The 16,681-nt window shown below is 53.3% G+C and overlaps 7 protein-coding genes across 7 annotated transcripts; 3 read left to right on the forward strand and 4 right to left on the reverse strand.

Annotated features, from left to right (window-relative positions):
• Window positions 1–291: 291 nt before the first annotated feature.
• On the reverse strand, window positions 292–2,899 carry An04g06120 (uncharacterized protein; the record flags this gene model as incomplete). Its single annotated transcript, XM_001401938.3, has 2 exons — window positions 292–2,275; window positions 2,334–2,899. 2 exons carry the CDS (start codon window positions 2,897–2,899, stop codon window positions 292–294), a joined length of 2,550 nt encoding a protein of 849 aa, XP_001401975.1.
• A 1,300-nt stretch (window positions 2,900–4,199) lies between these two features.
• Window positions 4,200–5,547, reverse strand: An04g06130 (uncharacterized protein; the record flags this gene model as incomplete). The annotated part of the gene is made up of 5 exons (XM_059747570.1): window positions 4,200–4,273; window positions 4,323–4,428; window positions 4,503–4,893; window positions 5,071–5,384; window positions 5,497–5,547. 5 exons carry the CDS (start codon window positions 5,545–5,547, stop codon window positions 4,200–4,202), a joined length of 936 nt encoding a protein of 311 aa, XP_059600625.1.
• Window positions 5,548–5,759: 212 nt separating this feature from the next.
• Window positions 5,760–8,383, forward strand: An04g06140 (uncharacterized protein; the record flags this gene model as incomplete). Its single annotated transcript, XM_059747571.1, has 5 exons — window positions 5,760–5,863; window positions 5,922–6,990; window positions 7,027–7,042; window positions 7,133–7,992; window positions 8,051–8,383. 5 exons carry the CDS (start codon window positions 5,760–5,762, stop codon window positions 8,381–8,383), a joined length of 2,382 nt encoding a protein of 793 aa, XP_059600626.1.
• Window positions 8,384–9,044: 661 nt separating this feature from the next.
• On the forward strand, window positions 9,045–10,959 carry An04g06150 (uncharacterized protein; the record flags this gene model as incomplete). Its single annotated transcript, XM_001401941.3, has 6 exons — window positions 9,045–9,188; window positions 9,269–9,367; window positions 9,436–9,998; window positions 10,069–10,294; window positions 10,518–10,808; window positions 10,897–10,959. 6 exons carry the CDS (start codon window positions 9,045–9,047, stop codon window positions 10,957–10,959), a joined length of 1,386 nt encoding a protein of 461 aa, XP_001401978.3.
• A 610-nt stretch (window positions 10,960–11,569) lies between these two features.
• On the reverse strand, window positions 11,570–12,307 carry An04g06160 (uncharacterized protein; the record flags this gene model as incomplete). The annotated part of the gene is made up of 2 exons (XM_001401942.3): window positions 11,570–11,845; window positions 11,939–12,307. 2 exons carry the CDS (start codon window positions 12,305–12,307, stop codon window positions 11,570–11,572), a joined length of 645 nt encoding a protein of 214 aa, XP_001401979.3.
• Window positions 12,308–12,737: 430 nt separating this feature from the next.
• An04g06170 (uncharacterized protein) lies at window positions 12,738–13,937 on the forward strand (the record flags this gene model as incomplete). The annotated part of the gene is made up of 2 exons (XM_059747572.1): window positions 12,738–13,289; window positions 13,371–13,937. The coding sequence occupies 2 exons, from the start codon at window positions 12,738–12,740 to the stop codon at window positions 13,935–13,937; spliced, it is 1,119 nt and encodes a 372-aa protein (XP_059600627.1).
• A 145-nt stretch (window positions 13,938–14,082) lies between these two features.
• An04g06180 (uncharacterized protein) lies at window positions 14,083–16,356 on the reverse strand (the record flags this gene model as incomplete). Its single annotated transcript, XM_001401944.1, has 1 exon — window positions 14,083–16,356. One exon carries the CDS (start codon window positions 16,354–16,356, stop codon window positions 14,083–14,085), a length of 2,274 nt encoding a protein of 757 aa, XP_001401981.1.
• Between the last annotated feature and the right edge of the window lie 325 nt (window positions 16,357–16,681).

Genomic DNA, 16,681 nt, shown 5'->3' on the forward strand with positions numbered 1-16,681 from the left:
CCCTTCCAAAGTCTAGCAATGATGCATGTTATAATGAAACAAGAAGATGATAGATAGATATAACCAACAAACGTAAAACAAAATATGAAAATCCTTGGCCTTGTTCCTTGTCCGTTCTCTGACTTTTAGTGGGAGGATAGTAGTAGTAGTGGTTGTGGTAAAAAGAAATAGTAGTATAAATCAAGACCATCATCCGGGGACACACAGTGCTGATGAACAGGGTATAAGATCTACAGGGGAGGTCGAAGGGTTCGGGTTCTCATCAGTCAATCAATCAATCGACGATTGCATTTATTTTCTGCCCTTGTTCTTCCCCTTTCCTCGACCTCCGCCGCTCAGTCGGGCCTTCTTGGACGGTGGCGGCTTCGAGGTCGACAGTGCTTGTTCGTCCTCCGACTCCTCGTCTTCCGTGTCCGCAATGAAATCTACCATCGATCCGGCACTCTCTGCATCCTCGTCGTCCTCGTCCTCATCTTCCTCTAGGGACTCCTCGGCGTCGGAGGATCCGGCGGACTCCTCCGCCTCCACGTCGAGGATGTTCTCGTCCTCTTCCTCTTCTTCTTCGCTACCGTCGTCTTCCTCGTCCTCGGACTCGTCGCCAGTCTGGACACCGTTCATCATAGACTCCTCTTCGTCGAAGGCCTGGTCGCGTATGGACTTCCGTGGGGTGGTCATGTTCTTGGCGTCAACGTCGCTGTCCTCGTCCTCGTCCTCTTCTTGGCCCTCCACGTAGATGATGTTCTCTTCATCCTCGCTCTCCATGGCCTCTTCACCGCCACGGATCGACCGGCGCAGGCCAAGCTGTGCGTCCAGCATGTCCAGCTTGCCCTTGAGCAGGAGCAGAGAAGGAAGGCTGGAGGAGCGCTGCTCCATGACCTTGAAGAGGGTGGACATCCGCTTCAGAAGCTCGGGCTTGCCGGCGAGAGCTCCACCGTGGGCGACACAGGTCCATTGCACCCACACGAGTAGGTGACCATAGCGACCCGGCCGAGTGGAGAGGCGTTCTGCGAGTTTCTGAAGTAGGGTCGCTGCAAGAGAGGAATCGAGACGCTGGATGGTGGAGCGGATGATGGAAAGTTCGCCAGTGTGGAAGCAGGACTCAAGCATGGCGTTGTCGTTGGTTTTAAGGGACTGGGTGAGTACGGTGGAAAGGGACACGCCCGTGGGAATCTGCTGCACGGCTGCGCTGGGCTTGCCTGGAACAAGCGATCCCATATGAACGTCGTCCTCAAGCTCAGCCTCCACGTCAACCTCCTGGTTGGCGCGCATGAGCTCCCCGAAAGAAGGCTCGCCTGTCTCATCTTCCTCATCTTCCTCCGAGCCGGATTCCTGTGCATTGCCCATCTCGACATCGCTGTCCGCGTCAGTCTTCTTCTGCAACTGCTTGGATTCGTTCTTTTGCTTGGGTTCCGCCTCCTCGTCGTCCGACTCCTCGTCGCTGCCAGCCACGGAAGCAGCATCCTTGGAATCTTGCATCTCAATATCGTCTTCAATAACATTTCCCTGTTCCACAACTGCCTTGGACTCGTCGACTTGGTTCTCGTTAGCGGCTCTCGCTCCGTTCGTCGTAACCGATCCCAGAACCGAACCCGACTTGGACTTGACAATCTGCTTGGTGCCTGTGAAAAGCAAGTCGTCCGTCTCTTCGTTGAGCCACTTGATCCGCTCGAAAACTGGAACAACGCCGCCCTCGGCCCAAGCAACAACCAAATCCGGACCTTCGAACGAAGCGGCCACCATGGAAACCAGGGCATTGGACGTTGCGGACACAGTCACCTTGATTTGAGAATCAGCTCTCCGAATGGCCTGCTTCGATCTGGCCTTGAGGCTAGCGGCGCCCTTTGCATTGGACTGATCGTTCGGCAGCACGAAGGGCCGAGTGAAGAGTTCGATGGTGCCATCCTCGGTGACCGCGGCGATGACCTGCTTCTCTGCCGGCAGAGTAATACCCTTCCGTTCCGCACCAGTGTACAGAGACACTGATGATACACCATTCTCGGCCACGAGGTTCAGGGCAAGCTTTCTTTTCTCGACATCGAAAACAGTAATGTAACGGTCGCCATCAGCAGCGAGGAACAGTCCGGCAGCGGCAGAATCCGTAGAAGAAGGGATGATGTTCTTGATCGGGTTCCGCATCGCATCGAAAGTGACTGGGGCTTCATCTTTTTCTACGCTAACGACGTACGGGGTCTGAGAGGCGCAGATAACAGGTGGGTTCGAGGGAAGCGGGCGCGCAAGTGTGCTGAGGGCCGATGTGCTGGGAATATGAATTGTCCTAGATAACGGTTAGGTGTGATGCCGGGCTGTACCGAAGTTGCTGGGGAAAGAGCTACCTGGTCGTCTTCCCGGTGAACAGATCCCACTGCACAAGCTTATTATCACCGCCGATACTCCAACCCTCCTGTCCAGGTCGGCCGGAGGTGAACTTGAAGTCTCTGATACCTTTCTCGTGTCCGTTTGCAAGCGTTCCGACGATCTTGTCCTCCACAGGCGAGTACATGCGGATTTCGGAGGCGCTGGTACCAATGGCAACCACTACGTCTCCCTGGTCGAACCCGTTGCCATTGACGTCGGAAGGTCTCTTTCTCTTCTTCTTAGACTGCTGATCGCGCTCCTTCTTTGTGCTGGAGTAGTAACCCCAGTCTAGGGAAGTGACGGTCTCCTTAGGACCCAAGACATGCTCGCATTGTAACCGTCCGGTATTCGTATCGTGGATGCGGAGATGCTGAGCATCGAGACCCTGGATGACCGATGCAAAAAGCGCCAATTGGTATTCCGACGGGGCAAACGAAGCCTTCAGTATCGATGACTTATTCCCGGTATATGTGAGGCCGGATGCCGCGGGCGACGCAGCGGAGGAAGTTTTCGTCGCGGGCGGGCGAGACGCTTTCTTGCCCATTTTGAACTGGCTAGCTGTATAGGCGGATGGGAGCAGATGCAAAAGAATGTGTCGCAAAGCAGACACCCAAAGGTACAAGAATTCCTAGACCCGCTGCGGATAAGGAACAGAACCTCTTGTGCTGAAAGCCAGTTGAGCTGCAAACCGTCGGCGTCGCTGGGCCGTTGATGCTGGAGGAGGAAAAAAAAGTTCTGTAGAGATGCGCTTGGCCCGTTGCGGTCTAGTCGCCTGTGAACCTTAGTTCCGCTCCGGGCGTCTTATCTAATCCTCCGCGCGGGTTGCAGCACATAATAACTAAGCAGACAGCGGTTCTCTCCCCCTCAAAGTGCACAGAACTCTCTCCTCTTCCTTCGACGTCGATCGAACAGCGCCCTCTTCTAGTCTTCCAATGCAACAGTTCTCTTCACCTATCTGTCTGTCTGACTGATTGACTGACTGACTTGTCCTGACCTGCTCACATTTACCTCATACTTCACATGAATCAATGTTCCTTGCAGAGTGCTTCAGGTCCACTTGCTACAATGGCTCTGATCACCACGAGATTCACAGACGCCCACTGGGCAACATTCAGAATGGTTGACCCCGCGTCTTCTACAATCAACTAACCACTGCTGCAATATTTCTCCTGATTTCACCACTCATCCTTCGCTCCACATCCAGTTTCGTTGGGTGGTGACAATAGGTTTGTCAAGGATTTTCACCACAATTTCTCTTTCACATGATTGCTCGCAACTATAATTTCATTCTTTGATGATTCCTTTCCATGGTTCCATCTAGCTTATCCCTCACAGAGGGGGTGGCATGTTGGGTGCACTTGATCTTGTTAATAATTATACGAAGAATGACTCACACTTCATCCGGACATATCCTGCTACCTATGCAGGTATCCACGTCTTGATCCACAAAAAGTTAGGGGCTCTGGCTGAGGCAAGACATATCCGAGATGATGGAGCACACTTGGGGTAGTCTCTGATTGCGACCAACAGAACAAGGAGTGGCAGCAGGCGCCACCGTTACTCTACGGCTGCCTAGACGAGTCATCCAGTCAACCCAGCAATATTGTGAGCAAGGTAACTCATCAAACGCCAGTTGGAAATGCCGCAGCCACAGCAGCCGCCACTCTTACAGCTCTTATACGTGATACCTTTCACTGGTATGCGGGCCAGCTCGCGAAATGGTGTTGTCACTCGGAGTCGGAATCGGAGCTCTGGCCCGGAGTGGTTGGTTACATCAGCAGGTACACCCAACCTAGTCCGGATCCGATGCAAGGGAGGGTTCAGGGCCTAACCCTGGGGTTTCATCAGGTCTGGTGACCTCCACAGCCTGGCTCGGCGTCCAGCTCAACAGGCTTCACCCCGAATCCATGATGCACTTCTTATACCGCTTGAATGCCTGACAGATTTTTGGGTATGTCATATCTGACCTGACTCACTTCCAGTATCATCACGATGCATCTTGTCGATGAAATGGGATGATGGGGGCTCTGTGCCGATCGTTATTCCTCCAAGGTTTGGAAGGTTGTGGAATGCCTGGTTGCATTTTCAGCTCATGTTGTTGTCTTCACCACCACCTGAAGACTTTTTTTTTTTTTTTTTGCTCACACCTCTCTTGTTGTTTTCGATGTTTCCGACAAAGGGAACTTCTGGTACCCGGAACCTGGGTCCACCGTCCAGGGTTGGTTACAGCCAATAACAACTCGTATCTCGTAGAACGCGTCATCCCTGGACCAATCAGCGGCTGCGGAATGGCTTGAACTAGAATAATTGGGACTAGCGTGGCCGATGGAGTTAGCGGCAGAGGACGGACGGGCGCAACGCGACCGTTCGTACTTAAGGATTCTAGCACCCCCTCCGACTTTCTCAGTCTCTGTTTCTGGAGCTGAGCTGAGAGCTGCTGCGCGCCGGTCACGCTTTCCTTTTACCCTGCCATTCACGCCCCCTCCGACCGCCCTTTGTGTCCTCGGCTGCCCCTGGACTGCGCTCCATCTCTCCTTCCTTCATAACACGCTATTCACGCGTCATTCGCGTCGCGCGCTTGCTCGATCCCAGCCACAGCTACTGCAGCTGCTTATTTGGGTTCCAATTTTATTTTTTGGCCCGCCCCTTTCCCCTTTTTTTCTTCTAATATTATTAGCAACGACTCCATCGCGTTGCCGACAACACGGACTTTACTTCACTGTATCTTCCTCATCGCTTCTTCCCCCCCAATCCCTTTCAGCTCTTACTCCAGGCACCAACACCTGGTTTCTGGCCTCAGGCAGCCATCGCGGCTTGGCACGTGCAGATTGTGGATTGACGAGCATTTGAGCTCCAACTGACATTCTCCTTATCTCGTCTTCTCTCACCTGCTGCTTTCCCCCTAGTCCCTTTCTTTCATTGAATTCCGTCTTTTTCCCTCTTCGGTCTGGCGACTTTTTATTTGCCTCCCGCTTAGTCACCGGTACTTGCCGCACCACGTGACTGCAGGCTATCTTCCGCCCGCCGCCCTCTTGGCAATATAAATATTCCTCCTTCCTGTCGCATTCTCCACCCCCCTCCGGCCCGCGCTAATCTTCCATCCTTTCTTGTATCTCTTGCAACTTCCGTGGCGTCGCATACCATCTGTGGCCTGCGCAAGACACCCGTCTGCCCTTGTGTGTCTTCTGTCATCTAATCAGCTGTTGTCGCTCGCCGATTACCGAAAATCCATACATTAGTCTGTGTTAGCGCAGAGAGTACCTATTCAGTTGATTTGTGTTACTGCCGCTCCCTAAACTTTCCGATTCCAGTGACCAGCTCCTGCGACCAGAATCGCTGCCTGTTAGATTCTTTTGTACCCCCGGTCCCGTCGGAGGACATAATCGAAAATTCAGCGACCTCAAATGGCGACGCCGCCTCCCGAGGCTCCCTCTGCGATCAAAGAGGAGAAGCCTCAATTGCCGCCGTCGCCCAATGGAGTTTCGCCTGCTGATACCGGTCGCACAGGGTATGCTCCGCTTTGAGCGTTTTGTGTATACGCCATCTGTTTGCTAATGTCTTCACAGAGTCCAAGATGCTGTAGTCAACGCTAAATCGGACGCGCCCGTCAATGGTGCAGAGAAGCCGATAGAGGAGACCAAGTCCGCCACGGCAAACGGAACGACTGCCGAGTCTACCTCCAACACAAACGGCGTAGCCGCGACCGCATCCCCGCCTAAGAGTCCATCCTTGCCGACCGCAGATACTTCCGCACAACCAGCCGTCGCGTCCGAAGAAGCCAAACCTTCAAATGTGGATTCCGCTGCGACTGGGGAGAAGGAAACCGCTAGTGAAAAGACGTCTGCGGCTGCACAGGCTAGTGGCGAAGGTGCGAGTGGCGCCAAGTCCAAAGACACACAGGCGCTTCAGGATGCATCAAAGCCATCAACTGATGCGCCGTCCGACGCTAAAGTGGAGAGCACTGCCCAGCCATCACAAGATACTGCCGCTGTGAAAACCGAATTGCCTCACCATCCTTCGAATGCGAAGCCAGAGAGCACAATGCAGACAGAGGCTGCCAGTACGGCTCCGTCGGTGCCGCCACTGCAGAACGTGGATCAGGAGATGCGTGACGCGCCCGATGTTCCGGCCTCCCCGACAAAGATTTCGAGGGAGCGCGAACGCGATCCCAGCGATGAGCCCGCCGCCAAGCGTACCAAGATCGGAGGTGAAGGTGCGGCGGCGTCCGCCGACTTCAAGGTTCCCGATTTGCCTACACCTACCGAGTCGCGCTCGGAACGGGCTACAAATGGAGAAACAACCATGACCAAGGTTCAGCACAAGTTCCTGTCCAAGTCCATCCAGAGCCTGAAGCGGATGCACGATTCCCGCTTCTACAGAGAGCCTGTGGATCCCATCAAGCTGAATGTCCCCCACTACCCGCAGTTCATCAAACGGCCTATGGACCTTGGAACCATTGAGAAAAAGTTGAAAAACAACGTGTATCGGACTGCACAGGCCGTTATTGATGATTTCAACCTCATGGTTCAGAATGCGTTGACATTCAACGGTCCCGACCACCTTGTCGCTCAAGAGGGGCAGAAGCTCAAGATCACGTTCGATAAGCAGATGGCCAATTTACCTCGAGCCGATGAAGTGGAGGAGAAGAAGCCGAAGAAGTCTGTTGCTAAGCCCTCGACAGCAATCCGTCGAGATCACCGACCCGCCCCAAGTCCTAGCACAGCACGCGCCACCGGCGCTTCTCCCCAGGCGACAACCTTTGCCCTGGGCCCGGAAGGCCTTCCTTTGATCCGCCGTGATTCTGCTAATGCCGATGGGCGTCCTAAGCGTTCCATCCACCCCCCTAAACGCGATCTCCCGTACTCCACGAAACCGAAGAAGAAGAAATATCAGTGGGAGCTGAGATTCTGCCAGGAGGTGCTGGATGAGCTGCACAAGCCCAAGCACTACACCTACGCGATGCCTTTCTACCATCCCGTTGACCCTGTTGCGCTCAACATCCCTACGTATCACAGCATTATCAAGAAGCCCATGGATTTCTCTACTGTGCAAAGCAAATTGAGGGCCGGCCAGTATGAGAATGCCAAGGAGTTTGAACTTGATATGCGCCTCATCTTGAAGAACTGTTTCAAATTCAACATTCCAGGTGACCCGACCTACATGGCGGGCCAGCGGCTGGAGGAAGAATTTAACAAGAAATGGGCCCAGAAGACACGGTATCTGGAGCAGCATGAACCGCATGTCGAGCATCACAGCGCCGAGTCGTCCGAAGAAGAGAGCGAGGAGGACGCCGAAGAAAGCGACTACGATGCCGAGAAGCTCAGCCTGCTGCAGAAGCAGATGGAAGAGATGACCCGCCAGATCGAAGCTATTACGAAGAAGAAGAAGACCCCCCCTGGAAGCAAAAAGCTCGGAAAGACCAAGCCGGGGAAGAAGGAGAGCAAGAAGCCTAGCACTATGGGGCTCGCTAAGAAGGAGAGCAAGAAGAGCACCACCAAGGTTTCAGCCAAACCGGAGAAGCAGCACTGGGTCACCTACCATGAGAAGCAGATTATTTCCAACGGGATTAGTAGCCTTCCTGATAAGAAGATGCAGGAGGCTCTCAAAATCATCCAGACTAATGTCCCGGCCCTCAAGGTAAGTTGTTTGCTTAATGTGATCTTACTCTCGATGCAAGGCCTAACAAGTTCTGCAGGGTACCCAAGAGGCTGAGATCGAGCTCGACATTGATGAGCTTCCTAACGATGTTCTCCTTATGCTACTTCGGTTCGTCAAGAAGAACGCGCCGCATGTGGTAGAGGAAGACCCTGCCTCTGCGGCCGCGGCGAACGCAGCCGCCCCGAAGCCGAAGAAGAATAAGCCCATGAGCAAGTACGAGCAAGAAGCTCAGATTAACATGCTCGAAAGCAACCTGTCTCGGTTCCAGGGTGGTGGCGGTGGCCGTTCTCCAGACCCTATGCCCTCCGTCGAAGCCAACGAGAGCAGCGACGACTCTGAAGATGACTCGGAGGAGAGCGAGGAGGAGTAAATGATCGCTGCCTCTGGCAAGCCATGTTGTTCTTCTGTTTGCTGGGCCTGTGCCTCATGACTTCAGTAGTTAATTCCCACCGCGTGTTACGCCATGGTCTTTTCTTCTACCCACTAATGAGCTTTGTTTTATTTTCCGTCACTCTACTTCTGTTCCTAGCGATCGTGTTTTCATTTCCTTTTCCTTACTTTTTTCTTTTCTCTATTTTCCATGTTGGAGGACAGTGCGACCGGCAGTGAGCCGCGCACTTGTACATATGGTACGATTTGGGGAGATTTGGAGAACGTTTGACGACCAGCAGCGCAATCGGATGATCCCTTTGATGAGTTTGCGTTGGATCTCTGTTGAGCTGAGGGACGTCGAGTTCATCAGCAGCGGTGATCGGGGTCGGATGCGAGAGAAGCATGCTGGAAAGGCTAGGTGCGTGTATGATTACGAAAGAAATGTGAAAACGGAAGCGCAAATTCAGCATTGTATTATGATATGATATCCATTATGGTTCTTGTAGAGTGTAGACGAAGCTCTATCCACATCTTATTGATTGTAGATCGCCAGGTCACGGGGATGAGGCGGTGGCCGCCTGGTTGCTCGCCGCCTGTTGATGAATGATGCACTTCCACCTGCGCCACGAGAGCTTCACGCGCAGCCCCTGCCATGAACCATGATTCCGCCATGCGATCCGGTCATTCTTGAAAATAACCCTCAATTTAAGAGACTTTATACCCACCTGACGACAACTCTACTGAACCCCGATGGCTCCACTCGCGCCCAGGATGCGCAACCGGCTCGACAAGCCGTTGTGGAAGTACGTCCTACCTCCCAATCGTGACTCTAGCTCATGATATCCACTCCTGAATGGCCCTCTGACCCTGGATTACAATATAGGAAGTGAAAGCCTGCCGGATACGAGACGCGAAAAAGCAGATTAAGAAGCAAGCTTTGCGACGACTGGCATTCGACCCGGACAGCGGGCTCCCCGACGACGTTAGCAACCACCACCTACCACTCTACAGAGAAGGCAGCCTTACTAACAATATATCCAATCATCCAAGTGCCGAGATCCCGTCGCCATCATAACCCTCTATCTCGAATCCTCCCCCGACTTACTCAAGCTTGACGACGACCCCAGCGATGCAGCAACAGACGCGCAATTACTCCTCGCACCAGACATCGACGAATTCTACTCCAACCTCCCTCTCCTAGCCACTCCTCTATCGAACGTCCTTTCCCAAACGCTCAACGACATCCGCACAATCGCCAATGCAGGATCATCGGACTCCTCAGACTCCGGATCTACATCAAGACCCAATGAACCGCCCCGAACAACCCGCGCACGCAATCGCCAGGCCATGCTCAGGTCCATCGCGCAGGTTTCACTCGCCTCCCAGCTCGGGGACCGTATCCGCGCCCTGCGCCAGATACAATTGACGGAGCTTCCGGCAGCTCGGACCCGGATGGCAGCGACGGCGGCGGAGGTGCTCGCGACGCGGGCAGCAGTGCTGGAGCGCACGGTGATGCTTCTGGAGCGGGCGAAACATGGGGCGATGGCTCGGGCGGCGAAGGCGAAGGCGGACCATTTGGTTGCGGTGGCTCAGGGGATAGAGGGGAAGCTTAAGTATGTATACGATCTGTCTGAGAGAGATGAGATGGGTGTACGGGGGGCTAATGTGATCTCATCAATGCAGTGTCACGAAACTCGAAATTCTCGCAACGATACATACACCAGAGGTTGTGGATGCGCTACGTAGGTATTACCAGCATCTTCGGGAAACGAGGGAACGGCTGGAGGAAAGACGTGCTATGGCGTTGGATGAGTTAAAGAGCTACGAGGATAGTATCGATGGAGCCGGGCGCGGACCGATGAAGGAGCTTGCGCGACAGTATGGATCGTTGATTCGGGAGGTAGAGGATGTGAGGATGGAGATTGAACGATTGCATGTATAGTATTAATTTATGATAGATACCCTGATATGAACATGAACCCAATACATAAGATCATCATTATCATAAGCATAGTTATTCCATATTCCATATATTCCATACTAAAGAATGAACCAATCACCAACCCCGCAATCACCTGACCCCTCCCGCCAAAACTTTTCTTTTGCCATCCACTCACTGATAACGATAGTAGCCCACTTTATTCTTGTGCTCAGGAACCAGGTCACCCCAACTTTCTATTCTCCCCGAACAAAAGAACCCCTCCCACTATATAAAAACGAGAATAAAAATGGCCGACGAAGCCCTCTCCATCTACGACGAGATCGAAATCGAAGACATGACCTTCGACCCCGTTCTCCAGATCTACCACTACCCGTGTCCCTGTGGCGACCGATTCGAAATCGCCATCGACGATCTCCGTGACGGCGAGGATATTGGTGTTTGTCCCAGTTGTAGTTTGATGATTCGGGTGATTTTCGATCAGGTAATATACTCTTTCTCCTTCCCGTCTTTGTCTCGTTGGGATTTCCTATACATGATTGGGATTAGTTGTGCTGATTATGTGATGTCAGGCCGATCTTCCCAAGGACAGTGATGATAAGAATGGGTCGGCGGCTGTTGCTGTTCAGGCTTAAATGATGGGATTCGATCTGATCTGCCGGTTGGGTTGGGTCTGATATTGATTGGAAATTGGATTGGGTTGGATTGGCTCGCTCGCGGACAAATGATTGTTGCGCTTGGGTACTTTCAACGATACCTCGGACGAACGACGAAGTATTCGCTGCGAAATGTGTGTCGACTTGAGGACGTCGCTTGATGATAGTATCAGTGGATGTCATGGTTTGAGCAGCAGCAACAGCTGCTGCTGCGACAGCAAATACTCGACATGCTATATACAGCTTGCTGCGCTAGAAAGCGAGCGCAGGCGCAGAGCCGATGCCGCGCCAGTATAACACGGGTGCATATGACGCAGGATAGCTGTATATGCGCTACATGGGGCAGGCCAAATGAGTCAACGATGACGGAAATGAATGGATGAATGAATATTCCACTTGGATATGTTGTCTGCGCACAAGTACTCTACACTAGTACCGCGCCGAACTGTATTATCTACTACCAGGTACTACAACACTAAATAACTAGCACTCACACACACACATCAATCCATATCCTACACTATCCCTCAACCACCCAGCTGTAGACATAAAAGTCATCCACTTCCCGAGATCAAAAGGAAGCAGCAGCCTACTCAAGAACCTCACTATACACATCCCTCGGCAAGCTCAGAGTCAACTCATGGTTCAACAAATCCGTGAGATTCGACCCATCCCGGAGGTAAATCCACTGTCCGTTGATAAATTCTCTCGACTCCTGCTTCTCATGCATTTGATCACCCTCCACCACCCAATCGTACCGCTTGGGACCGGAAATCGGCGAGCTCAACCAGATCTGCTTGTTGGGGGGCTGCTTGTTGAGCACGTAGGTGCCTACTCCGGGGACGATGATGTTCATGACGCCGGCCTTGATCATTTCATCATCGATGTCAGTTGAATTGTTTCATTTCTTCACTTTGGCATCATCACTCGGAAGTATCACGGAAGGATAAAAACGAACACTATACTCAGCCTCTATATCCGAACCCTCCTCCTGGGCCTTCTCAATCTCATTCTGCACCACGTTCAGGTAGTGTTCCGCGTGGTCATGGTACTGCGCGTCCGTCAACGGGGAAGGCTCGGTGACGTGGGTGGCTGCGCCGGCGACATTGCTGGATTGAGGGTGCGGAGCTGGAGGGTCTGCAGAGTCGGGGAAGATGCCTTTACGGGGTGCTGAGGTGGCGTGGAAGCATCGACGGGGGAGCTGGGGTTGAGGTTGAGGTTGCTGGAATGGTGTTGCTGTTGCGAAGCGGGCACCGACGCGGAGGGAGGGACGGGCGGCAGTTGCAGCGGCGGGGGAGAGGATTGCTCGGGGGAGACGGGAGTACATGGTTGGATTCATGGTGCTGGTGTAATTGAAGTTGTGGTGGTGGTGAAGGAAAAGAAAGGGAAAACAGGAAGAGAAAGAGGAAGAACAAGAAGAGAAGAAGTGATGGCATCACATCATCGAGTGCGGAGCAGAGCGGGCTGTCATTGGCTGTGGAGAGAGCTATACCTTTTAGTCTGTCAGCTTCATCAGCCGATCTTCCTTCTTGCTTCTTACTTCTTCCCTCCATTGCTTACTACTTACCTTCACTGTTTAATGTGAGTCATTCGGAAATATCTCTGAATATAATCTCTCAATGCGCCTCAGCAGGTCCTTCAGCCCCTGCATCTCATCCCATACAATACTACTACAATTCCAACCCCGATATCAGCTCCAACTGCCACTCAGCTTCCCACGACTTTACCACCACCACCATCACAACCACCATAAAACCATGTCCAACCCACGACCAAACCCAAATCCAAAGAAAGAAAAACGTCCTCCACTCACCCACTTCCTCTGCCTCCCCCTCATCAACGCCACCTCCCTCCCACAACTCGAATCCTCCCTCGCAACCTTTAAAGCCTCGGTCCCAACTTTCCAACCTCCACAAGATCAACACCAGCACCATCATGAACACCACCAACACCAACCACAACCCCTCATCCCCCCCTCCGCCCACCGCCCCGTCGGCACTCTCCACCTCACCCTCGGCGTAATGAGCCTCCCCACTCCCGACCGTCTCTCCCAAGCAATCCGCTTCCTGCACTCTCTCGACCTAGAAGCCATGCTTCGCGAAACCCCACAATCAGAAGCAGCATCATCAGCAGCAGCAGCAGCACCAGAAGCAACCGCATCTCCCTTCCTCATCTCCCTAGAATCCCTACACGCTATTCCCCGCGCCAAGGCAGCAACGGTTCTGCATGCCGCGCCGGTGGATCCTACGAACCGCCTGTATCCGTTTTGTGTGAGGTTGAGGGATAGGTTTCTGGAGGAAGGATTTTTGGTAGGGGATAAGCCAGCGCCGGCGCCCGTGCCGGCGGAGGGTGGAGGGGAAGGAAGTGGTGGGGTGGATATAGGTGGTGAGGAGCAGCAGAGGCAGATGGATTTAGCTGAGGATAGTGCAAGGGAGGGTGGGATGATGGTGCCTGCGCCGACATCTGCAACTGCAGCTGCGCCTGTGGAATCTAAGCCCAAGGTACGGCCATTGTTACTGCATGCTACAATTGTGAACACTATCTATGCGAAGGGGAAAGGTGGTGGTCATGGTGGTCGGGGAGGCAGAGGTGGTAGGGGAGGGGATGGCAAGGGCGATAAGAGGAAGAGGCAGTATACCTTTGATGCGAGAGAGATTCTTGCTAGGTATCGCAATTATACGTCTCCTGGGGAGAGTGTCGAGAGTACTGAGGCTGTTCCTAATGCCGCAGTTCCTGATAATGAAGGCTCAGGGTCAGAGGGTGAGGGTAGCCTTTCCAAACGGAAAGGCACACCCTTCGTCTGGGCGAGGGATTTCCCCATCGAGTCGGTATGTATCTGTGAAATGGGGGCCAAGAAGCTCGTGCCGGACCTTAATGGCAAGGACGAGGGCATGAATGCACGACTAGGGGAGAAATATCGCGTCGTAGCGGAGAAGAGTCTGCTGTTCGGTCTGTGAAATCTTTAATATCGAGTGGCTAAAAGAGCAGCAGCAACATGTACATACATAGTCTACAACCAGGGTGTAACGGTAACAACAGTAGACAAACGCCAAACACCACGCTGAAAGACACATCCTCTCAACCACCAAACAATAACCTCAACTACCTCACCTTACTCATCAACGTCTCCATTCCCCTCTCAACCGACAACTCCGCCGCCTTCGCCTTAACAGCACTAATCATACTGCGTTCAAAATCATCCCTCGTCCTCAACACAGCCTCAACCCACGAGAGCTGCAAATCCCAATACTCCGTCTTAAAGTTCTCATACACAGCGACCAAAGCAGGGCCCTTCTCCGACTCCAGCAGCCGAACCAACCAATCCACCAACCGCCACTTCATCTTAATAGTGCCGGCAAACGAATCCGGATAATTCTGGAAGAAAGCAAACACTGTAAGGACATCATCCTTGAATTTATCCGTGTACGGATCGGTATTGTGCCGGAACTTGACGCCCTTGTTGCGCACAGAAGACAAGTATTTGACGAGTAACTCGTCGGAGAGTTCCTCGACCAGGATATCCGTAAGAGAGGGGTGCAGGACGGGGGAGTAATCCGCCATATAGTCTTCGAAGGTTGAAGTGATACGTTTGACAGCGAAATCGCCGTACCATTTCTGGGTGAAGAAGTCGGGGATAGTGGTGCGGAAGTCGACGGCGAAGATGAGTTCAACGAACTGGGTGAGGCAGTGGGTGCTGAGATCGACGTAGCCGTCGCGCAGGGCGTCGAGTTCCGGAATGGCTCGGGAGGCCATGTAACTCGGGTCGACGATGGTTTCGAAGTCGCGTTTGAAGCGGCTGAGGTAGCCCAGCTGGCCGGTCTCTTCGTTGTCGTCGATGCAGGCGATTTGGTCGTTGGCGACGGCGACGAGCCAGTCTTGGAGGAGTTGGAGGCCGTCCAGAAGGTCGCCGCCGGGGGCTTTGTATTTGGCGCATTCTTCGTCGATGAGGGTTTGCCAGGCGACTTGGCGGGCTTTGAGGACGCGGAACATGGCGTCGATGATACCTTCGACGACGTCGGTGCGGGAGGAGGCGCCCGAGGCCATGATTTGCTCGTGCAGCATGCGCCACATGTCGGGCAGGGTCTTGGTTCGGAAGCAGCCTTCTGGGTTGGTATCGAGGGAGTCCGGGATGCGTTCGACCAGTCCCTTGCGGTCGGTTTCGGTGATACGGTTGGTCCAGTCTTCCACGGCGCGGATGATGATGTTTTGCCATTGGCGGATGAGTTCGGGTTCGCGGTCGTCAAGGATGTTGGGCTTGAGGTCGGCTTGTTTCCAGCCGAGCTTGTTCATCTTCTTGTAGTACTTCTCGGTCCAGTGAATGATAGCGAGAAGGTTGTCGGCTGGTAGTTCGGGGTCGTTGATCAGCCCGATGAAGAAGTCGTGCATCATCCGGTGGTAGATCTCTGTGTAGGTCTTGTAGATCTTCCATTTCTTCGGCATCAGCGGCTGCATGCCCTGCTGAACGGTGTAGAGGTCGTTGAAGAACCATCGGAAGTTCTTGTCCAGGTTGTCCGGCTGGGCCAGGAAGTCCTCTTTGGTTGCGTCGAATTGGTTCTGCGCGTAGAACTCGATAGCTTGCAGGAACTTCTCCTTGTATCCCCTCACTGTCTTAGGGCCCACATTCATCGACTTGAACCGGTCTGCCAGGTCCTGGTGATCCTTCTGAGCCTCCTGCAACGCGCGCACCGTCTGATCATTCTTCTCCTCGTTCATGACCACAACCGCCAGCCGCACCACCATCCCAGGGTTATCCGACTGCACCAGCGGGATCAAGTTCATGCACGCCGTACCAAGATGGTCATCAAACCAATCGACTACGCCATCCAATCCCTGGAAGTAATCCGCCAGAGTCTCCTCACTACTCGGATCCTGCGCCTTGCGTATCTGATCCATAGCCTCGTCCCTAAAATCGCGCAGCCTCGAAATCTGCATATGAGCGCGCAGCAGATTAGGTTGGTTCTCCAAATCGTCATCGTCCTCGCGCAGAAGGTCCTCAACCACCGCAAGATTCTCACTGAACTCCTCCAGCCCTTTCTTCATCGTTAACGTGGCCTCGAAATTCCTCTGCACCTTGGCCAGCTTGTCAATCTGCGAGAAATCCTCCACGCTCGTCTGCGACTCCGCGCATAGTTTGTCAATGCCTTGAAGCTCGTCTTTCGTCTTGGAGACCTGTCGCTGGCCTTCCGTGAGGGCGTTGATGCTGCGCTGCACGGTCTCGAGTTGGTCGCGCAGTCCTTCCCGTAGCTGGGAATCCACGGCCGCTTTCTTGCGCGAGTATTCGGCTTTCAGGCCCATGATCTTATCGAGGTCTTCAGGGTGGCGGAGGATATCTTCTAGACGGGGCATGGCCACCGTTCCGTCGTCGTCTCGTGCCATGATTTGTAGCTGTCGCAGTCGGAATGCGCCTGTCGAAGCTCACGGTATATTCGTTCAACGAGTGCGTAACGCACGAGAATAGATATGCAGTCGGCTGGATATTATTACACCACCAATAAGTATAGTCCAATCAACCGACCGATGGTGATTAGGTATAGTAACAGCTAGACCATAAGCTAGCAGCAGTTATCCCCTCCTAAACGCGCAGCGCCCCGGGGTATATCTGCATGCCACAAAGAACCATTAGCATCGTAGCCTCAGAGCATCCAAACAAGGATCAATTCTCACCAGTGGCTCACCGAGCCAATCAATGTTCCAAAAATGA

The sequence above is a fragment of the Aspergillus niger genome, assembly GCF_000002855.4.
Source record: "Aspergillus niger supercontig An04".
NCBI classification, from domain to species: domain Eukaryota; kingdom Fungi; phylum Ascomycota; class Eurotiomycetes; order Eurotiales; family Aspergillaceae; genus Aspergillus; species Aspergillus niger.